This window comes from Panthera tigris, chromosome B3, assembly GCF_018350195.1.
Source record: "Panthera tigris isolate Pti1 chromosome B3, P.tigris_Pti1_mat1.1, whole genome shotgun sequence".
Lineage (NCBI taxonomy): Eukaryota > Metazoa > Chordata > Mammalia > Carnivora > Felidae > Panthera > Panthera tigris.
This window is the reverse complement of record NC_056665.1, coordinates 124,728,303-124,753,101: the sequence shown is the minus strand read 5'-3', so window position 1 is coordinate 124,753,101 and position 24,799 is coordinate 124,728,303. Positions and strand designations below refer to the sequence as shown.

Here is a 24,799-nt window from a genome sequence, read left to right as displayed (position 1 = left end):
TGTGCTAAATAAGTATCAGTGTACTATTTTTCCTTCCCCTATACATTTATAACCAACAGTAAAGGAGATTTTACTGTTTTGATAAACACTTGTAAAAGTCACAAAATAATCCTAATTTTTTCATTGATTATTAGGATCACTTTGCATAGTTTCAGCATGCAGTTTTATGATCCTACACCCATCATACAGCACAAGAATTGCCTGTGTTTTTAAATTTATTTATTTATTATTTATTTATTTATTTTATTTATTGAAAATTTTTCTAATGTTTATTTATTTTTGAGAGAGAGAGAGAGAGACAGAGTGCGAGCATGGGAGGGGCAGAGAGAGAGGGAGACGCAGAATCTGAAGCAGGCTCCAGGCTCTGAGCTGTCAGCACAGAGCCTGATGTGGGGCTTGAACTCACAAACTGTGAGAACATGACCTGAGCTGAAGTTGGACACTTAACCGACTGAGCCACCCAGGCACCCCTAAATTTTTTTAAATGTTTACTTATTTTTGAGAGAGAGAGACAGAGACAGAATGTGAGCGGGGAAGGGGCAGAGAGAGGGGGAGACACAGAGTCTGAAGCAGGCTCCAGGCTCTGACCTGTCAGCACAGAGCCCGACGCAGGGCTCGAACCCACAAATTGTGAGATCATGACCTGAGCCGGTCAGATGCTTAACCTACTGAGCCCCAAGAATTGCCTGTATTTTAAACCCAGAAAAATATTTTTTTAGTTTTGTGCAGTCCAGTGTCATTTATATTTACCTTTTGTATTGCTTGCTTTTCATTTCCTTCTGTACTTCTGGGCAACTATTTGGCATTATTTTCCTTTAACCTTAAAATTCCCTTTAGTAGGTTCTTCATATGAAGAACTTTTGTTTGCTTGAAATGTCTTTTTTTTGCCTTCAATTTCGAAGAAATTGGCAGATATTTATTATTGCTAATTTTGTTGTTATCCTCATCGTAGGTATCTTTCTATTGCTTTTATAGATTGTATCATTTCTGTTGAATGAATGATCAACTATCAATCCTGTTTCTACTTATTTTAAAGTGTATATGTGTTTTTCCCCCTTTGGCTGCTTTTAGTGATTTTCACATCATCTTTGGTTTTTAATACCTTTACCATGACGTGCCTTGATGTGTTTTCTTTGTATTTATCCTATTGGGGTTTGTGCTAATTATATCTGTGACTTGACATCCTTTATGAATTTTAGAAAATTCTCTTTAAATATTGCTTCTCTCCTTCTTTCTCTTTTCTTTTTTGGGACCCAATTACAGGTATTCCAGACTTTTTACTGTGCCATATATTTTTTATTTTCTTTTTCTCTCCATGCTTCAGCCTGGATAAATACAAATATAAATATATTTAAAGTTTATTTCTTTATTTTGAGACAGAGACAGCACAAGTGGGGGTGGGGCAGAGGCAGAGAGAGAGGGAGACAGAGAATCCAAAGCAGGCTCTGCACTGTCATTGTGGAGCCTGATGTAGGACTCAGTCCCATGGAACCATGAGATCATGACCTGAGCTGAAACCAACAGTTGGATGCTTAACTGACTAAGCCACCCAGGCGCTGTGGTTGGATATATTTTTCTGACTTAATCTTCCAGGTTACAGATTCTCTTTTGAGCTGTGTCTGATTTGTTGTTAAACTCGTGCTTGGATTTTATTTCAGTTATTGAATTTTTAAGTTCTTGTTTCTATTTGATCCTTTTTATAGTTTCTAATTGTATTTTGAAATTCTCTAGTCTTTAAAATTTTGAATATATTAATTATAGTTATTAATTAAAGATCTGTGCCTAATAACTCCAAAACTCTAACATTTGAATTTCCTCTCGTTTTCTTTTGTTTGTTTTCTTCTCCTGCTTTTTTTCCCCATATGTTCTTGTTTTGTTTTTTTCTATGCCTTGTTATTTTTTGTTGATTCAAAGCCAGGCATTAGTCTTTGTGAGAGTTGATCTATTTTCCATACTTCTGTGATGAAGCTGTTTAGGGATCCCAGCTAAAATCTTGGGATGTTAGTTTACTGAGGAGTCCTCCTCCTTCATAAGTCCTGAACTCCAATCTTTGATTCACTAGCCCTATGATATTGCCTAATCTTCTGTTCAGTCGGAGCCTCTCAGTTGTTGATTACAATTCACAGAACACCTCAAGAGGAAAACAATCGAATGTTGTTTTGAGGATTTGCTTCTCTAGTTACTTTCAGAGTAATGATTGATCTGATGGAAGCTTGCCTACCATAGCTAAAAGCAACATTCTGAGCCTCAGTGTTCTTGAAGGCAGCAAAATGCAGTGCATAGGGAAAGAATTTTCCAGTAAGATATTTATGGTGTAAAGATTCTGCTCTGATCCTGCTCTGATCCTTTAGTAGCTGAGTGACTAAGGAAAACATATTTATCCTTTATGAATTTATGTTTTCCTTATATAAATAATAAAAAAATAATATCTACTTAATAAGGTTGTTTTTTTGAGCCTTAAATATAGAACATAGAACGTTTATCATAATGTCTAGAACATAGTAGGTATTTATAGAAAACAGGTATTTTTGTTTCTTCAAGGAAATAGTTAATATTTCATAGTATTTCATAAAAATAAGTGGCTGCTTAGAAGGATGTAATGTGATTATTTACAACTTTTAATCAATTGTAATGGACTAGAGAAATAAAAGCAGAATAATTATTGACGAAATGTGCTGCCTGGTTTTAACGTGGTAGGCATGGTGCTTAATGCTTACATGCATTATATCGTTCAATATTTATGCTCACCATATGAAGTTAAAACTCTTATTAGCTTTATTTTACAAATAAGGAATGTGAGGCTAGGAAAGATTACATGATTGTGCAAGGTTAGACAGTGGATGGACAGAGAAGCCAGGGTTCCAACCCAATTATAATCAACTCTAGGGCCAGAGTTTGTATCCTGACTCCTGTTCTAATCTCATGAAGCTACATTTCTCTTCTATGTTTTCCTAACTGAGGAAAAATGTTAGATATACAGAATCTTGCACAGGCCTGGAATCCAGTTAGTAGTCAGTAAATATGTATTGACTCACTGACATCCACACCAATGAAATCTGCTGACATACTAGTAATAGAATGAAATGACAATTTGAGAAGAGAACTTCTAGTTTTGACTTTACCTTTCAACCATGGAAATGGGATTTTGGATGGATTAACAAACTGTGAGAACAAGTCAAGAATTTAATCAGACACAGAAGTTTTGAACCATGGTTGAACACCCAGCTGTTAACAGCCATTTGGAGCCCAGAATTATCAGTCAAGACTGGCTATGGTGGGGTCTGTGCTGCACTTTTCATTGTACTTACATGTGAGTCATTTTACTCAAATTGTAGAAGGAATGTGATTCCAGTCGCTGCAGAGTTGCATCTATTGACAAATAGCTGAATATCATAAAAATATAATGCAAAGTAGAAAGTTAGTAGGGTTGTGAATGCCAAACATACTTCAAACATATTGATTTTGTTAAAACTTCTTTGTCAGGGGCTTCCCAGATCAGACAACATGTATAACCTCCATGATTTCTCCCTAATTATGCTCCAATTAGTTATACTTTTTTCAAATCCTGTGATACCTGAAAGCTTCCCGATTCATTAGGTCCTATTCATCCCTAAGGTTTCATTTAAATGACACTTCCTTCAGAAGCTTTTCCTGAATTTCCCGATCAGGTAAAATTTCCCTTAAGTATCCCTCATTGCACCAAGAACTTCTCCTTTCATTAATTATCACAGTACAACTTTCTAATTGGATATTGTCTGATTAGGCTGTACATTCTCTGAAATGGAGAACAGTGTCTGCTTTGTGTGGCCTTTGAATTTTGAGTGTCTTTCATGGTGCCTGGCATGTAGTAGACCCTCAGTGAATATGTGTTAAGGTAATGAATAAACGGTGAATTACTCAAAATAGCAGAAAATGAAAGAAATTAGAAAAGAACACAATAATAAAAAAAGAGGCATTTTTAACAGTGTACCTGCATGGGATTAGAAATAGAGTCTCAAAGAAGATGAGAAATTTATAATTCTCTAGCCGAACATTCCATAGGGTAGTGACTACATGTCTACTCAAGACTTCTTTATTTTGATTAATCTGAAAAATCAAGACTTTTCTGGAACTTTGTAAGCAAAGGATAACTCAAATAAAGGCTTTAATTATTATAAAAGAGAAAAGAGAAACTTCTAAGTACAACTTGTCAAGAATACCTAAGGAATACTGTTTCAAGTAGCCTCCACAAATTCCATCTTGTTATAAGAATGACTAACGCAGCCAAACTCAGTGACTGCTTTTTATTGAGAGGTATCTCTATATTTGGGAAAATTAAATATTAATAGATGGTGTCCACCTGTTGCCATAACAGAGATTCTCAACCCTGGCCATTCAGTTAAACTACCTGGGAGGCTCTTAAAAGATACATATGTCTAAGACTTAATCCAGGATAACTAAATCAGAGTTTATGAGGGATGATGTGCAAATACTTTTATTTAAAAAAAAATCTATCTTTAAATTTTGAATTAAATCTGCCAGTAAAATGTTTTCATTAATACAATGTTTATAAAAGGAACTCTGTTCTATTTGAGTTTTTATCACGTCATTGGGAATGTTCTAATGGTCCTGCACTTTCTTATCTATTCTCTAAATAATTATCCTTTGATTTATCAGGTCACCCAAGCCATTGCCACTTGTAGATAACATTACATAAATTATTTTAATCCAAATATATTTTTAATATGGAAGGAGCAATGGAAGACATTGAAAAGATTATTTTTTGTGTGTGTATGTGTGTGTAGAGATCTGCAGAGATTGATAATGGATGAAGCTGTGCCATTTGAAGGAAAAGATGAATTTTGAAAGCTACAAACTTGTTTTCCTAACTTTATATCATACCTATTGCTCTGAATTTTCTCCTGAATTTCTTAGTTTAGAAGTGTGAAGCTTTCTCAAAGGGTTACTAGAATGGTCATTCTGTCCACGTCATAAGAAGTTCCAGTTTCTCCAACTGAATGATACATCCTTAAAGGGCTCTTATGGCTCAATTTGGAAGACAAGATATAGGAACCATTTATTCACTGGGATGAAAGATGTGATTCTCTGCTTGCTTATCCCTTTTTTATAAACAGGAAAAATCAGATCCCATCTCTTCCTCAAATTTCTTCTTAGCATGTAAGTCTTATGTAATCACTAGGGTGACCATATCATTTATCATCCAAACTAGGATATTTTTGTGAGTTACACAGGGTGCTATTAATAATTATGCATGAATAATAGGTGGAAATTTATACTGAACCAGTACAAACCTATCCAGGATTGCCCAAATGTTTTCTCTCTTGCCCCCTAAGCAGACAAGAACTTTAACTATTATTTATGTATCTCTGCATGTTTTCATTCAACAAATATCTATTGAATATTTACTCTGTGTCAGTAAGTGGGCATTGACAAAACAGACCTGTTCCCCAGCTTCAAGGAACTCATAGTAATGGGTGATATAGGCACGTAAACGAGATTAGCATATACAATGATAAGTGCTCTGATGTGCTTCAGGAAACATTTAACCCAGACTAGAGAATTCAGCATATTCTCCACGGAGGAAGTCTTAACAGGACCTTCAGATCTGCCTGGATGTCCTGTATATCTTAGCCAACCCTCCCTCTTTTATTGTCCATCACTTTTATTTCAAACCTTCTCAAATTTCTAACTCTCCTAACTTCACCCTCAATAATTAGCAGATAATCTTTTAATAATTTGTAGAAAAGATTGAAAGCTTGAGATGAGAATTTCTTGAATTCTCCACCAATAAGCCTATTAATCACCTGCATGGCTTCATCTCTTACTACTACTTTCTTGTTACAATGTAAAAGATGACAATTTTCTTGTACCAAGTCAATGCCTTTATTTGGATCCCATCTGTTCTTGCCTTCTCAGGGACCCCCAAATTGTTTGTTCTTCATTCTCTTTAGCCTATCCCTCTCCAATGATTCCCTTCACTGGTCCCAATTACATCTGCCTGGAATGAAGGAAAAATCATGTTTATGTCCTGATTACCTGCTGGACCCATAGCTTGCTTGATGCCTCAAAGGTAACTCAAATGCCATATGCCCCAAACGAACTCCTAACTGTCTCCTCGATTCTCCACAGCAAATTCACACAAAACTTCTCTATCTCAGCAAATATGCTCATCAACCACACAGGTGTCCTGGTCAGACACTTGGATGAAATTCTCCATCTCTTCCCACCTCCAAATCAATCAACTTTTGAGTTTGTTAGTTCTCTTATTTATTTCTCAAATCTGGCCACTTTTTCTTTATTTCCCGTCAACCATTAGCATTCAGTTCACCATCCCCTCTGCCCCAGGGACACTGCAACAACATCCTCACAAGTTTCCTGTCTCCAGTCTTACTCCATTTGACTCCCTTTCCACAGAACAAGCGAATGTTTCTAACACACCTGATCTGCTACTTCCATCCTGATAACCATTTAGTGGCTTGGACCTTAGGGAAGATTTCAAATTCCTTTACGTGGTTCACAAGGCCTTGAACTTGCTTATTCCCCAGTTTCATTTCTCTCTACTGCCCTTCTTCCCACTTAAGCTTCAGCCTCAACAAGTTTATTTTAATTTAACCAACAGCACAGCTTTTCCCTTCTTCTTGGAACTATCTTTCTACTTATTTCCCCCCCAGATCACAAGTTAGGTGTCATTTCCTCTAGGGAGCCCTCTATGACCACACTCTCCATCTAGGTAAGATGCTTCTTATATGAGTTACACAGCACTCTCTAACTGACTACACCATAGTATATCTCTTAGGAAGGAAAGTGGAAACTCCATGAGTTTTGTCAGATGTCATATGTGAAGCATTTAGCAAAGTGCCAGGCACAGAGTAGGGCCCGATAAATATTTGTTGAATGAATGAATAAAGTAATGGTCAAGCTATTGGGACATCCAAGCAGAGACACCAAATAAGCAATTATATAAGAAGATGAGAAGGGTATTTCAAGTTGTTTAACTTTTAGGCCACTAAATGCTGGTGCTGTTAAATGGAGAAGAAGGAACAGTTTAGCAGGAAAATGAGTTTATTTTGGCTATGCTGTTTGAAGTGACTGTGGGACATCAAGATGATCATACTTGGGAAGAAGCTTTAATTCAGGCCTCAATTGTAGCAACAAGTCAGGGCTAGAGATACTCATTTAGGAATTAACTGTATTGGGTAACAGTGAAGCCAAAGGAATGGGAGTGTCCATTCAAGGAGAAGAGGGTATGAAGGAACTGGGACAAAAGAAAGAATGAACTGATATTTAAGGAACTGAATGAAATGAAATAGGAAGTTAGGAAAGGAGAGTGAGGATGAGGAAGAGTAGCTCAGGTAAGATGTTAAAAAGAAGGATGAGAGAACAATATCAAGGAAATCAAAGGAGACAAGAATTTGAAAATAGAAGGGCTGTTCAGGAAATCAAAGACTGCAGAGATACATAGCTGGAATGGTTTCTCAGCCTCAGTCCTGTTGACATTTTGGACTAGAAAATTCTTTGTTGTGGGAGGATATCCTGTGCCTTGTCGGGTGTTCAGCAGATCCTTTGCCTCATCCATTCAATGCCAGTAGCACCCTCCTTTCTAGTTGTATCAACTAAAAATGTCAAATGCCCCTGAAATGATACAACAGACACTTGATAATTGGTCATGAAATGAATCAATTGAGCCAAAACTGACACAGGTTGCTCCTGGTTGTATTGTCATTTGGTGTACCTGAATTATCTTTGTGGCTTGTCAGAATCCATTAAACGAAATAAGGCCCTGGTTTATTTCATATACAGTTATACTCTTTGTCAACTCAACATGGAAGTCCTTTTTATCCTTACTCTTGAGTGCATAACAATTCAGTTTTCTAAGGTTTAGAATTATTTTTGTGGGTTTTTTTTTGTTTTTTTTAATGAGAGAAGTCTGAAATCATTAGCTACATTTCTGACAAAATGTAAACATTTGTCCTGGTAAAAAGTGAATCAAGAATCCGTAACTAGGAGAGATGGACTAGACAGTGTGTGTATGGGAGAGATTCCCAGCTAACACTTTGTCGCATCCCAAGATACATTAAAATACGTTGAGAATTATTAAATTGTCAAGATCAAATGAATTTAATTTTGCAGTAGGTTTAAGAAATTAGGAATTCGGGATTGGAGATGTAGCAAAATCAAATAAACATCTTTTACATATACTTTTCAAGTACATTGGAAATGCAAATATCATTGTTTTATGCAGATACAATGTATAACAAGTATTTTTCTTGATAGAACACATTTAGAAAATAACATGGCTGGCACAGTTGCAAACTTCTCTTTATATTAAAAAAGTGACTTACATCCTGGAAATATTGGGCAGATTTGAAAATGCACGACTGGGAATGGTTTTCAGATGAGTCTCTATAAACTTCCTATGAAGATAACAGTTACACAATTAGAGTTTTAATCATTGGATTTTTCTAATAAGTCACCTTAATTATGAGCAATACATTATGAGAGGTATCCTGGTCCTTATGACATCCATTTTATCATACATAATCAACAAAAATAATACTCAAGGAAAAACAAACATACATTTTTCCCCCAGCAAACCAAGAACTGAGAGTGAGAGTCAAATGCAGAAAATAAAACTTCAAATGTCATCTTTGAATTTGTGGTAAGTTCGTATACCTTGTGTGACATCATATTCAAATTATTAACTGGAGGGCAATATACCATACTCATGTTCTGTACGACTACTGAATTCATATCAGGCACATGTCAATGGAAATGTCTTGGAATGCCATTGGAACATATATTAAGAACACATTAAGAGGATTAAATCTATTTGATATATCTTAAAGATGAAAAATAGTGGTATGGTTACAATCTTTTTGCCCAACCAAAATCTCTTCAACCATTACCTTGATCTTATCATCTACTTGCTGCAGTTTGGAAATAACTGGCTGACAAGGAGCTAATTCTCAGGGTTGTAGCATCTTTGTTGCATATGCAAGTTAAAGGTTGTGACTTTTCTTCCAGTTTGCTTTTTTTGGACACTTTTCAGAAAGCCAAGGTTTTTTCCTTATATCAGTAATAAGACATCTTAATGTATTTCAGTATGTCCGCTCACCAAGGTGTTCCATTTTTTACTTCCTTTTTTTGCTACAGCAACTGCTTGATAGAATCCTGTATGGAAGAAGGTGTCCTAACTCACTTTACAAAAAGAGAACACCTCATCACACTTACCATCTTATCCATGGGTCTGTTTTTGCCATATAAATATTCATAATTACTCATCATCCATTTACTTCCTTACTTAAAGAAATAAGACTAAAATTGTGTATTTCCCTCCTAGGCTGCAGGGTTTTATTTCTCAGCAATCTATTTCCTTGGTCTCTGCATTTTTTGAACTACTAATTTTTGCAGTGATTGAAATGCATTTGAAACTTCTGGTTTCTGGTTCAGCATGTCAGGAGCCTGGAGAAGAGAAGACATTGGGCAAACCACTGTTGGCAAGATTGTAGAGACAGACAGGCAAATAAAGGGAGTCTCAGACTCCCAGAGTGGAGACTGATGTGTGGAAACCACAGAGAGAACGAGTGTCAGGATAGGAAACCTGAATTGGGATTGGTGAATCCTGGAGGCACGGTGCCGATAGATCTCCATGGGGACACAGTCACAGGGGGACTTCCACAGTTTTGTGAGATTTACCTCCAGGCTCAACCATGTTCTAATAGTAAACAGTAGAAAAAATAGCCCCTTGTGCTTCTGGCAAAGAGAAGAGAAAACCACTTGGAAATACATCAGAGCACTTTGTTCTTAACAAGGCCTGCCCCCCTTCCCCCACACCCAGGGGGAAACTATTAACCAGGTCCTAACTGACTGGGGAAGGGAAATACCCAACTCTAGGTCACTCTAGCCATCCTATTCTATCTAAGGAGAGAGGAAAAAAAACGCGAAACACTTGTGAAGTTCACAGTGAGGCACAGTCTCACTAAAAGACTAAGACCTAATCACAGGACTATAGAATGTTTCCCTTCCCCCCAGCACTTCACCATCACATTACTAATGGCCTCTTTACAGCAATTCCTTTCACCTAGTACATCATGCCTGTCTATCAAGACATAATATCTGCAATTTGTTCAATCAGTGCATCAGTGGGGCCAAATTAGTTTATAAAAGGATCTATTAACTTAGAAGAGGGGAGGTGATGTGAATGACAAAAGGGTAGGTTGTCAGCTCTTTACAACCCTGGATGTTTCAGCATAAAGCCGAATGTTGCCTTAATATGGTTTCACAAATTTAGGTCTCATAAATGATCCATCCTTTCTCATAGGTCTCTCACTTACATTCCCTTAATTGGATTGATTAAAACCTATTGGCCCAGATCCAAGATTCTGAATTTTAAAATAAAAGCATAACAACTTATTCAATTAAAATCTCCCAGTAAAAGTGGGCCATGCCAAAGGAAAACAAAGGATCAGGTACACACCTGTTGGGTATCACCCAAGGAGATTGAGTTTCTCAAGCTCAAAGATCGTCCTGCATATAGAACCTGCTCTAAGGGCATGGATCTTGAGGACATGCTTATTGTAAAATTGCACACACTGCTTATAGATAATGTGGACTTAATTTGTAACTTCACTGTCTAAAAATTTGGGTGTTCAAAAGTAAATGACCTATTAAGAAAATTAGAGTAAGTTTACAATGGTATGTAAGAAATTTGACTTGGAACAGAAATACCATCTAAATGTAATTTAATAGGTTTTGGGTAAAAGATTCCAATAATGTTTATATTCTTTCACAATGCATGTATTTCTGAAATATATAATTCATGTTTCTTGAATTCTCTCTTTCTCTGTCACACACATAAACACATACACACTTTAAGTGAGAACAAAGACCTTTTTCCTACTACTGATTTAGTTGTAGTTGATGGAGTTCAGGACACGCTATCCCAAAACATGGCGATTTAGCATGTTGAACATTTTAAGCTGGAGGAATCTGAGACACAACAGGTGCATTAAGGACCCTGATCTCCTTCTCCTCTGAAGCAAGTCATAAGACTCTCATGTGGGGGGTGCCCTGCCTATATCCTTATCTCAGAAAACACCAAGGGAATCTGAATGAACAATGAATAAGCTCCCTTCAGTTTTCTACCCTTTTGTTCTACCACATTTTCCCATGACTTTACATTCCTCGTCAAAACAGCATAAAAACACTCAGGTTTAATCACCTCTTTGGGTCTTCATTTCTTTATGAAGGCTTCCATGACACATAAACATTTTCCATTAAATAAATTTGTATGTTCTTCTCTTGTTAATCCATCTTCTGTTACAAAGCCCCAGCTGAGGAACTAGAAGGGTAGAAGGAAAAACATACTATTTTCCTCCTCCACAGTTTCTGGTGATGAGGATTGGATAGTAAAAGGCTGGGATACTCCATCACCTTGGAGACTGCAGCTAAGGTCTGGGACAACTGGCAGAAAGCCAGCAGAATGTAAGAATTCTTAATGTATCAGTTTTCAGGATCTTTATCTTCGTTGAGAGAGGAAGGTAAACACTTCTTGCCCTTTCCTTTCCAAATTCAGGTTAGCAGGAAAAAATATTTATATTTGTCAAATCTTTGGATAGTGACCCTTTTGAGTTTAGTGTTAAGTACCCATTGTTTATTGATCCTTTCCCTCCCAGAGTCAGCTATTTTCTTCCTGTTTAGGTTTTTGTTTTGTTTTGTTTTGTTTTTGTGTTTTGAGAACCTTGCTTGGCTTTTTACCTGCCAGGCTATGCAGATCTTCAGTTGCCTTTTAAGAAATTTGCCTAGGAAACAAAGATTCTGTGTTTTATCAAACTAATTTCCTGTGCTTCATGTTGTCTTTATAAGGTCTTTTGATTACTTACTTATTAAGGTCTCTAATATTAAAAGAGTGGAGGGTTTTGTTCACAACTATGTAATGTTCTATATTTGCCTTAAAAATCTTCTATTGTCAAATTTGGTTAAATAGTTGACCAAGACCTTATTTAATCAAGTGTTCAAATCTTTTGATATTCTTGACAAGTTTCCCCAAATCAAATTCTAAATAAAGTCTTTCTGACTTTGAACTAACTTTGAGCTTTTCCGGAGGATTCCTTCAAAGCAGACTTAAAAAGGGCCTGTATTATCAATCAGTTTTCTTGTTGTACTTGTATAAATAATTGGGCCAAGTTTAATAAGACTAGATTTATTTTTGCAAATAAAAATAGTCTTTGATTATCTATGGTAGAAATGGAGGTGACTGTAGAGAAAAATTTTGTTTCAGTTAGAAAGTATTACCCACTCTTGTGAATGTTTGCCATCTTTGAACTATTTTTCATTTCCTTGTAAATTAGATTTTGCCATTTTGTACATCTTGTCAGTTGTTACCATATCCAATTTTCTCTCACCTTCCTGACTTGTCATCACTAAAAACGAAAACTACCCATTTCTCAAAGTCCTATAAGCCGAAGCTGGATGATGATATAAACTTTTAGGGAATCACCACAACAGATCATGTATGGGTACTCTTTGTACCTATAACTGTGTGGGTCACTCAGAAATTTCACTGGAACATCTAATTCCATCATCAGAGACATTCACACTGCAAACCAAAAACATTTATTGATTGTTACTCCCTGCCCTTACTACCCTACCTACAGGTGCTTTGAGCCCAACATCTAGAAATCGTGACTGACCACCCTCTGGGTTCAAAAATTGAATTTATAGTTTGTTGGAACCATTAACCTTTGTTTTTCTTTTATTTCCATAGAAATGTATCTCATTAAATGCCTGATTACTAACACCGTTAGAAGCCTAACAGATGGGTGCCCTTGCTCCCGCTCATATCACCACCTTTTGAAATGAAACAACTCTTTAGGATTGACCTATTCCTAGGACTGAGAGCCTGGTTTGCTAGGACAGGGGATGATCGATCTACCCACTAAGTTTCTGGACTGTCAAACTTCTTGGGGAAAATTTCAGATGAGAGAATAATGGGGTTTAAAACATGCTACCCCAAAATATAATACCTTGGCATATTGAATATTTTAAGCTGAAGGGATTGAGAAACAGTAGGTTCAGGAAGAACTCTCCGAGCCCCTTCTCCCCTGAAGCAGGTCATAAAAGACTCTCATATGAGAGGTGCCCTCCCTATACCCAGATAAAAGAGCAATCTTATTTCTGAAGACAGAGGGATGCTGAGGGTAATCTGAACACGTAGGCTTTGCTAGATCTCCCCAGTTTACTACCCTTAGCTCATACCCCTTTGTCCAGTGACATTTATCACCACCTTCCATTTTTTACCTAACCTAGTATAAAAATGTCATTTCTTCAAGTCTTCATTTCTTCATAAAGGCTCCCATGTCATGTAAAACTTAAATAAGTATTCTTTTCTCTTGTTAATGTGTCTTTGGTGATAGAGCCCTAGCTGAGAAGTTAGAAGGGTAGGAAAAGATGTTTCTCTTCCTCTACACAGCATAACATGTTTTAAAAGACAGAAAATTTGAAATGCTGACATTTTACTCATTCTTCTCAGCCAGGTTTCTCACCAAAGAAAGTCCACCAATACAAATGGACTAATAGGGATTATGGATTTCAGAACCATGATACAATGATTCTGAGATACAATATGCACAATAAATCCTAAACAAAAGTGATGGGGGGAATGACAGCAATTCTAGCCCTAGATGAACATTAATTATCAATTATTAGTGGATTAACTTAGTTTATATCATGATGATTATAACATAGCCTGACACAGAAGACTGATTTCAATAATGTTAAACAAATGAATTATCACAATAGAAATTGATCACATAAATTGCCAAGTTCAGTTTAGCAGTTTGTACATTTTACCTGGATATATTCATAGTAATATACACATAATCTGGAAAAATAAACTCATTATTGAGTTAAAACATATTTTTAAACTCTTGGTATTAATTACCTTAGTTGCAACTTTAAAATTTATCACCTATTAGCTTAAGCTTTCCTTCACTTTCTTCTCTTTTTTAAGTTTATTACTTTATTTTGAGAGAGACAGAGTGTGAGCAGGGGGAGGGTCAAAAAGAGGGGGAGAATTTCCAGCACTGACAGCACAGAGCCCAATTTGGCTGGAACTCATGAACCTGTGAGATCATGACCTGAGCTGAAATCAGGAGTTGGATATTCAACCAACTGAGCCACCCAGGTGCCCCTCCTCTCTAACTTTTAAAATGTTATTAGCCTGAACATAATGAAAACATGTAGGAAGAGTTTTCTTCCAAAGTCCCTTTTTCTCTTCAAATAAAGAGCAAAAAATAATTGGCTGGAACATGGCATCTAGCTAATGAAATAATAAAGACAGCATATTTGTTTACAGAGCCTGTGTTCCATTTTCCCCCAATAGTCTTACTATAAGTTGAGGATTATGGAGAATAAATTATTGTGATACATGGATGCCTTGTAGCTCCCTAGCTAATCCCAGGTGCATGAGCCTTAAAACTCATAGAGGTTTCACGGTTGTTTTGTTAGGCGGTATTTTGTAGCTAGAGCTAACTGATACATGGTTATATTGACCTATTTCTCTGTGCCTTCACACGGGCAAGCAGCTGCATGTGTTTTCCATTGTCTATGTTTTCAAAAGCAAAATATTTATTTAAAGAATTGTGTAACATTGTGATTACTGCTTTAAAAGCAGATGGTAGAGGAAAAAAAGCAAATGATTGTGATTATTTGGCTAGAATATTTTAATTTACTTTCAGAATAAATTTTGAATATTTGTGGAAAAGGGAAAAGACACATCTAAGTATATATTCTGTTGACAAAAAATTAGCAAAGCTTCAAGGTGTTATACTACTGTCCAAAGAATTAGCATCAAAATAGTATTTATTTTGGATGAAAATATACTAGGTACTGAAGAGACTTAGTTTTTTATGTTTTTGATGGTTCAAAATGAGAAGGCAGTGATTATTCTTGCTATAATGAAAAAAACCCAGAAAATGTGCCTCATACAAATAGCAGTATTTACTATTAATGACTAGGGGCATCACATACAATTCATTGGGGGAAAAAAGCTTATAGTTTTATATCTAAGTGAGGTATATACACTTAGTTGTTAAACAAATTGGCTTTAGGATATGGAAAGAATAAATATTTAATAATGAACATTTATATTAATAAATTTATTTTATAATAAATAAGAGAGAATAAATATTGAAGTTCATGATGTAATTTAATTTATTTTTCTATGAGTTATGTAACCAAGAATGATCCACAAAGGTATGCCTTAGAATCAAATGTTTCCTTTCAGCCTTGCCAAATGTCTGCATTTAGAAGGTATAATGGTGAAACAGAAATGCATGTGAAGTGCCAGTGATTGACTTGAAGAATTTGCAGAATAGGATCCATTTTTAAGGACTGTCTTTTTTGTTTTTGCAGTAGCAATGCGGGAGGGAAACCTGGTTAATGCTAGTAAAGAGAACAGACAGTTCTCTATGTTCCAACAACAACAATTTGTGCTCTTAAATTTTTCACATGATGGTAGGGTCATTTCACTGAAATTTTAGCAACATGTAAATCCAATCAGCATTCTAACATTTTGTTTTGTGTGAGTTCCCTGTAATCATAAATACATAGTTTTTATGTATGTGTGTACACGTTGGTGTGAGGTTTAGTTAATTGATGCTGCGTGGGAAACATCCTATTTATTAAAAAACATAAATTATGAATGGATGAGCATGACTGAATTTTACTGGGTTGAGAAGCATAGTTGATCTTCCTTGCCATGGCTAAGCTTGTGTGTGCCAGAAACACCAACTTCCCATTTAATCTCTTGGCAATCAGGCTGAGAATATTTTGTGATTTTGCATCAAGCTTGTTAAAATATCACCACTTGGATTTCAAAGGCCTCCTTTTGTATTAAATACCTGTATCAATCAATCAACCGATATCTCACTGAGATATGTCAAGTGCATAACATTGAAATAGTTACTGTGACCATAGAAAGTACTAGTAGTAGAAAAAGAAGAAATTGTTACAAATAATGCAGATACTTAAATATTATGAAACTGTGGATTATAAAATGGGTAATATTAATATGACATTTATCACTTGCCTGCTGTTTTTACTTTGCTGAGAAGATTCTCATTAGTGAATTTATTTTACTATTGTGTTTTATATATATATATATACACACACACACACACACACACACATGTATATATATATATATATATATATACACACACACACATACATACACACACACACACACACACACACACACACACTGTGGTAAGTTATGAGGAATGTAGCAAGTACAGGAATTAAAGTCAGGGATGTAGATCCAGAAGGATCATGCAGCCAAATATTTGGGACTCTTTATATAATATACAGACTATATTTTTAAATATGAAAAAATTATTATTTAAAAATTTTTTAAATGTTTATTTATATTTGAGAGAGGGAGAGAGCGTGAGCACAGGCAAATGGGGGAGGGGCAGAGAGAGACAGAGACAGAATCAGAAGCAGGCTCCAGACTCTGAGCTATCGGCACAGAGCCAGAAGTGGGGCTCCAACCCAAGAGCCCTGAGATCATGACCTAAGCCAAAGTCAGACACTCAACTGACTGAACCACCCAGGTGTCCCTAAATATGAAAAAAATTTTAATCTGTACTATGTGTGTTTTCTGTTTCAGTGGTAGAATGGCATTTTAGTCAATGTTCCTACTGAATTATTTATAAGTAACACAAAAATACCAGGTGATACCTACAATTCAAGGTACTATATTGCAACCCACCACCAGATTCCAAATGGAGATGTGAATCATCATTTTGGGACAGTTAATTTCTGTTTGAGCTTTAACTTTTGTGATCTTGGACTTAGAAATACCAGCAATGTCTTGACAAGTTTGGCTGTATGGAAATTGTCTAGCTTAGGCCATCTGGGATAGTTTTCTATACACAACAAATAATTTGGCTTAGTTCTCCAGATTAAAAAAAATATATACATAATTTGGTTTTATTTCATTATTTAGGACACTTTGTGTATTAAAACTTAAAATATTTTTTAAGTTTATTTATTACTTTTTGAGAGAGAGAGAGTAAGAGAGTGTACAAGTGGGAGAGAGGCAGAGAGGGAGAGAGCAAAAATCCCAAAAAGGCTCTAGCATGGAGCCCAACATGAGGCTCAAACTCATGAACCGTGAGATCATGACCTGAGCTGAAATCAAGTGTTGGATGCTTAACTGAGCCACCCAGGCACCACTGTATTAAAAGTTTTTAATACAGGGGAGCCTGGGTGGTTCAGTCAGTTGGGCGGCTGACTTCAGCTCAGGTCATGATCTCACACTTCGTGAGTTCGAGCCCCGCGTCGGGCTCTGTGCTGACAGCTCAGAGCCTGGAACCTGCTTTGGATTCTGCGTCTCCCTCTGTCTCTGCCCCTCCCCTGCTCACACTCTGTCGTGCGTTCTCTCTCTCTCTCTCTCTCTCTCAAAAATAAACATTAAAGAAAATTTAAAAAAAAAAAAAAAAAAAAAAAAAAAAGTTTTTAATACAAATTTAACGTCTAATTTACAGCCAGTAAGATGCATAAATCTTAAATGTATAATTATATACTTAAGTGTATACAAGTATGTATGTGTACTTATACTTTCCATATGTACACATCTATTCTCATGACCAGGACTTGGATCAAAATATAGACTATTCCCCTGCCATGCACCTTTTCTGACCACTTTGAAACTAGGTGTCAACCATAAGAAAAAATCTGGAAAGACCATAAATACATGGAGGTTAAACAACATACTACTAAACAATGAATGGGTCAATGAGGAAATCAAAGAAGAAATTTAAAAATACATGGAAACAAATGAAAATACAAGAGTCCAAAACTTTTGGGATGTACAAAAGTGGTCCTCGGAGGGAAGTGTATGGCAAGATAGGTCTACCTCAAGAAGCATGAAAAATCTCAAATAAACAACCTAATCTTATCATCTAAAGGAGCTAGAAAAAGAACAACTAATGAAGCCCAAAGCCAGTAGAAGAAAGGAAATCATAAAGATTAGAGCAGAAATAAATGATATAGGAACTAAAACAAAACAAAACAAAACAAAACAAAAAACCATAATAGAACAGATCAATGAAACCAGGAGCTGGTTCTTTAAAAAAATTAATAAAATTGATAAACCTCTAGCTAGACTTATTGAAAAGAAAAGAGGAAGTTCTCAAAATCACAAATGAGGGAGGAGAAATAACAACCAACACCACAGATATACAATTATAAGAGAATATTATGAAAATCTATATGCCAACAAAATGGACAACATAGAAGAAATTGAAAACTCCTAGAAACATAAATTACCAAAACTGAAACACAAAGAAATAGAAAACCTAAACAGACTGATAACCAGCAAAGAAATTGAATCAGTAATCAAAAAACTCCCAACAAACACAAGTCCATTACCACAGGTGAGTTCCACCAAACATTTAAAGAGTTAATACCTATTATTTTCAAACTATTCCAAAAAATAGAAAAGGAAAGAAAACTTCCAAAATAATTCTATGAGGCCAGCACTACCCTGATACCAAAACTAGGTAAAGACAGCACTAAAAAATAGAACTACAAGGCCAATATCCCTGATGAACATAGATGCAAAAATTCTCAACAAAATGTTAGCAAACCAAATCCAAATGAATTTGAACAATACGTTTAAAAATTCACCATGATTAAGTGAGATTTATTCCTGAGATGCAAGGGTGGTTTAATATTCACAAGTCAACATGATACATCACATTAATATAAGAAAGAATAAGAACCATTTGATCCTATCAATAGATGTAGAAAAAGCATTTGACAAAGTACAATATCAATTCATGATGAAAACCCTCAATGAAGTAGGTTTAGAGAGAACAACCTCAATATAATAAAGGCCATATATAAAAAATGCACAAGTAATATGATCCTCAATGGGGAAAAACTGAGAGCTTTTCCTTTATAATCAGGAACAAGACAAAGATGTCCACTTTCACCACTTTTATTCAGCATAGTACTGCAAGTCCCAGCCACAATAATCAGGCAATAAAAAGCATCCAAATAAGCAAGGAAGAAATCAAACTCTCACTCTTCACAGACAACATGATACTCTGTATAGAAAACTGGAAAGACTCCACCAAAAACTGCTACAACTGATAAATGAATTCAGTAAAGTTGTAGGGTACAAAATCAATGTACAGAATCTGTTGCGTTTCTATACACCAATAATGAAGCAACAGAAAAATTAAGAAATGCAATTCCATTTACAACTACACCAAAAATAATAAGATATATAGGAATAAACCTAACCAAAGATGTGAAAGACCTATCTATCCTCTGAAAACTATAAAACAGTGATGAAAGAAATTGAAGACGACACAAAGAAATGGAAAGACATTCCATGCTTATGGATTAGAAGATCCAATATTGTTAAAATGTCTATACACCCCAAAGCAACATACACATTTGATGCAATCCCTATTAAAATACCAAGAGCATTTTTCACAGAGCTAGAACAAATAATCCTAAAATTTGTATGGAACTACAAAAGACCCCAGATAGCCAAAGCAATCTTGGAAAAAAAAAAAGCAAAGCTGGAGGCATCATAATTCTGGACTTGAAGTTATAGTACAAAGCTGTAATAATCAAAACAGTATGCCACTGACACATAAATAGACACACAGATCTATGGAATAGATTAGAAAACCCAGAAATGGACCACAACTGTATGGTCAATTAATCTTCAACAAAGCAGGAAAGAATACCCAATGTGAAAACCAACGTTTCTTCAACAAATGGTGTTGGGAAAACTGGACAGAAACATGCAAAAGAATGAAACCAGACCACTTTCTTATACCATATACAAAAATAAATACAAAATAGATTAAAGATCTAAATGTGATACCTGAAACCAACAAATCCTAGAAGAGAACACAGGCAGTAACTTCTTAGCAACCAGCCATAGCAACTTCTTTCTAGATATCTCCTGAAGGTGAGACAGGTGAAACAAAATAAAAAATAAACTATTGGGACAACATCAAAATAAAAGCTTCTGCAGAGTGAAGGGAACAACAAAACCAAAAGGCAACCTGCAGAATGGGAGAAGATATTTGCAAATGACATATCTGATAATGGGTTAGTATCCGAAATATACAAAGAATTTGTAAACCAACACCCAAAAAATGAATAATCCACCTAAAAATGGGCAGAAAACATGAGTAGTCATTTTTCCAAAGAAGACATACAGGTGGCCAACAGATATATGAAAAGGTACTCAACATCACTTATCATTAGGGGAATACAAATCAAAACTACAATGAGATATCACCTCATACCTGTCAGAATGGCTAAAATCAACAACACGAGAAAAAATAGGTATTGGCAAGGATGTGGAGAAGAAGGAACCCTCTCGCACTGTTGGTGGGAATGCAAACTGGAGCGGCCAACTATGGAAAATACTCTGGAAGTTCCTCAAAAACTTAAAAATAGAACTATCCTGCAATCTAGCAATTGTACTACTGGGTATTTACTCAAAGATTATAAAAATACTAATTCAAAAGGATACATGCCTCCCGATGTTTATAGCAACTTTTTCTACCATAGCCAAATTATGGAAACAACCGAAGTGTCCATTAACTGATGAATGGATAAAGAAGATGTGGTGTACATATTAAATGGAATATTAGTCATCAAAAATGAAATCTTACCATTTGCAATGACATGGAGAGTATTATGCTATGCTGAGTGAAATAAATCACTCAGAGGACAAATACCATATGATTTCACTTATATGTGAATTTAAGAAACAAATGGGAAAAAGGAAAAAAGAGGCAAACCAAGAAGCACATTCTTAACTATAGAGAACAAACTGTTACCAGAGGGGAGGTGGGTGGAGGGATGGGTGAAATAGGTGATGGGGATTAAGGAGGGCACTTGTGATGAGTCCTGGGTGATGTATGGAAGTGTTGAATCACTATATTGTGATTGTAATAAACACACAGCACTTACTATGCCAAACACTATAAAAGCGCATTACATATATCATTACATCTTCCTAACAGCCATGTGAGTTAGGGTATATTATTATCCCCATTTTATAGGTGATGATCTGAGGTACAGAAAGGTTAAATAATTTGGTAAAAGCTATGCAGCTGCAAGTATGAGAGCCAGCTTTCACTCACAGGGAAAAAAAAGACATCAGATTCTTTAGCATATTCTACTGCCATTCTGCAAAGTATAGAATGTGATAACAATACCTACCACATAGGCTTGCCATGGAGATTTAATAAATTATTATTGGAAACACTTAGAACAACATTGGCATATTATGAACACTAACGTGTTTTTGTTAAAGAAACAAAAACATATAAATCTGTTGGCCAATTTATTAATCAATGATGAGAAATACAATGCCCAATGGGCCAGAATATTCATGATGACATGTGTATTTTTTCTTGTGCGCAGACTACTGTAGGGAACTAAGACAGATGCAGAAGATTGCTTGAAGGGCATGAAATCAATCAAAACAAGGAGATGAAATGGATTTTAAATGTTCTCAGGCTAAGAGAGCCTATCAATACCATTTTACAAGGAATGGTTTTGCCTGTAGGGTATGATATCCACTAGTAAACATCCACAGATTTAAGTTTCCTTTGTCCAGGACATTGACTAGATGGAAATTTCCACAATTCTTATCTGTGAATCCACTTTTTCTCTGCCTTCAGCTGATCAATCCTCTGCCTGATGGATGTTTTCTTCAACCAGATTACAGAGGGTCATACTATTTCCTTTATAGGATTTCATATGTCTCTATTATGATCCCTTACGTGTTACTTAAGAAATTTACTTTATTTCATTTGTTTCTAATTTTCTAGTAAGCATTACAGTGCAGCTTCAATATTATTGGCAATATTTTATTATAGACCTATCCTTAGACTCTTGTTTGTGTTGTGTTCCTTTTAAATGAAAAAAAAAAAAAATGTAAGGGCGCCTGGGTGGCTCAGTCGGTTGAGCATCTGACTCTTGATTTCCACTCAGGTCATGATCTCATGGTTTGTAACAGTGAGCCTCACATTACCAAGCCTGCTTGGCATTCTCTCTCTTTCTCTCTCTCTGCCCCTCCTCTGCTTGTGCGTGTGGACATGCTCAATCTCTCTCTCTCTCAAAATAAATTAATAAACTTAAAAATAAAAGAAAAAAATGGAAATGGTTTCCTTTAATACTCTTCTTCAACAGGTGAGGAAACCTTTAGGTTTTGAGGAGCACAGTTTAGAACCTATGTATTTGTCCAAATCTTGTTATTTTATGGACGAAGTAAGGTCCATAAATAATCTGGAGTTCATTTATAATATGAAGAAAGGTTAAGTGACTGAAGTTCATATGATAAAGTGAAAGCAGTCCAGTATCCTGCAAACTTTTCAGTGTAAAGCATATATAGATAATCTGAAGATTCCTTCCTTTGCTATGAAGCTGACTCAGAGGCACTTCAGGAATCAACATGTATTTAAAAATACTACATATAAGTTGAGTGCCTACCACATTCCAGGCATCATGCATGGTGTGGGGAATGCAGTGGTAAGCAAGGTCAGATGAAGGTCCTGCCTTCATGAAGCTAAAACCAGGGGGGGAATTTGACATTTAAAAAAAATTTTTTTTTTACATTTATTTATTTTTGAGAGACAGAGAGAGACAGAGCATGAGTGGGGGAGGGGCAGAGAGAGAAGGAGGTACAGAATCTGAAGCAGGCTCCAGGCTCTGAGCTGTCAGCACAGAGTCCCACGTGGGGCTCGAACTCACAAACCATGAGATCATGACCTAAGCCGAAGTCGGAGGCTTAACCGACTGTGCCACCCAGGCACCCCAACAAGACATTTTTTAAGTCCCACTTAAATAACTATATTATTATCATGGTGTTAGTGCTATGAAGGAAGAGTATAGATCTATGTGAGTGTAGAGAAGTCCTCTCTAAGGAACTGATTTAAGCTGAAGGCTGCAGTTGACAACAGATTCTGAAATGAAGTGTCAGTGAAGGAAGCAAGGTGGCAGATTGGGAGTCAGGACTTCATGAACTTCCACCAAAAAAGGGCAATAGCAAGGTGAGGTAGATATCAAAGTGAATTATATATTGCAAAATACTGAATGTCAGAAATTATAATGTTTGAGGTCTTAAAATGATGCCATAAACACAGCTGGCATTCAGTATGTACTTCTAAATAAAGCAGCTTGGTGAACACTTGTCATCTGTCCAGTGTTCTAAAAGTAGTTTTTGTTTTTGTTTTTGTTTTTTACAAATGGCAATGTAGGCTTTGGCAGAGGGTGACATTTTTTTCTGGCTCTGATATGCGAATTGGAAATAAATTCACGGTCTCATTAAAATTTCAAAGTATTGTCTGTGAATTTTATCGAGGGAGAAAAGAATTTATTGGCTTAGGACACTTTCAAATCAGTTCCCAGTTTCAAATTAGGAAAACGAGCTAGATATTCAAGAGATAGTATGCGTATATTTGTCTCTCTATATTCTATTCAGAAATGTTGAATACAAAGGTCAAATGTATTTGGAGGAGGGTGGTTTGTGTGTGTGTATGTATGTATACATGTGTTATATGTATGTTTTTGTTATTACTATTATGGAAAAGAAAAATAATTTTATCTGAAAAATGCAAGTACTTTCCATTCCTAATTTGCATTTCAGGTGTTAACATTGTTTTTTAAGTTTATGTAATTTGAGGGGGGCGGGCAGAGAAAGAGAGAAAATCCCAAGCAGGCTCCATGCTGTCAGTGCAGATCCCAACACAGGGCGCGATCTCACAAACCATAACATCATGACCTGAACTGAAATCAAGAGAGAGACACTTAACTGACTGAGCCATCCAGGCGCCCCCGGTATTGACATTTTTGTATGAGTTAATTCTCCTTTTTGTGTTTGTTTCAACTGTTCTACGTTGATTTGAAACCACATTCTTCCTACCCACCATCTCTGTTGTTCTTCATTCGTTTGTATAGATCCAAATTTCCATTTGGTATTGTTATCTTTCTGTCTAAAGAACTTCCTTTAGTGTGTTATTGCTGCTTTTAGTGCAAGTCTACTGGCGATGACTTTGCTTAATGTTTGTTATCTAAAAAAGTCTTTGTTTTGTCTTCAATATGGAAAGATATTTTCACTGGGCATAAAAATATAGGTTGGCAGTTTTCTTTCAGTAGTTGAAGATGTCATTCTGTTGCATTACAAACTGTGTAGTTTCTCTTTTAAAATATTCTCTACCACTGATTTTCAGCAGTTTGATTATAATGTGCCCTGATGTAATTTTCTCTGTTTGTTCTTCTTGGGGCTCATTAGAGCTTTTTGGAATTGTAGGTTTAGAGTTTTTATCAAATTTGGAAAATTCTGGGTCATTACCACTTCAAATATCTTTTATTCTGTTCCCTTTCACTCTCATCTCCTTTTGGAGCTCCAATCACATGTATGTTAAATGAGTTAATATTTCCACAAGGTCAGTGATATACTCTTAATTTTTTTTATATCTTTTTTTCTCTCTGTACTCAATTTTGGATAGTTTCTATTGCTGGCTTTTCAAGTTCTTAGGTTTTTTTTCCTTCTGTAATGTTTACTGTTATCAAACTCCTTCAGTTAATTTTTCATTGTATATATTTTTACCCATAAAAGTGTCACTTGTTTCTTCCATATATCTTCTTTATGTCATGGTTTTTTTTTTAATTTTCTTGAGTTTATTTAGAAGCCGTATAAAAAATATTTTAAAGTCATTGCCTATAATTCCATTATCTCTGTCATTCT

General features: G+C 35.7%; 1 protein-coding gene across 2 annotated transcripts in view; it reads right to left on the bottom strand.

Moving 5' to 3' along the window:
- TSHR (thyroid stimulating hormone receptor) overlaps positions 1–24,799 on the bottom strand; it is a 158,823-nt gene that overhangs the window by 61,877 nt on the left and 72,147 nt on the right. For both annotated transcript variants that reach the window (XM_015543450.2, XM_042990268.1), the window contains 2 exons: positions 8,343–8,414; positions 3,309–3,383 (listed from right to left, as the gene is read on the bottom strand). In XM_015543450.2, coding sequence (XP_015398936.1) covers positions 3,309–3,383; positions 8,343–8,414 — 147 coding nt within the window. The remainder of the gene's footprint in view (positions 1–3,308; positions 3,384–8,342; positions 8,415–24,799) is intronic.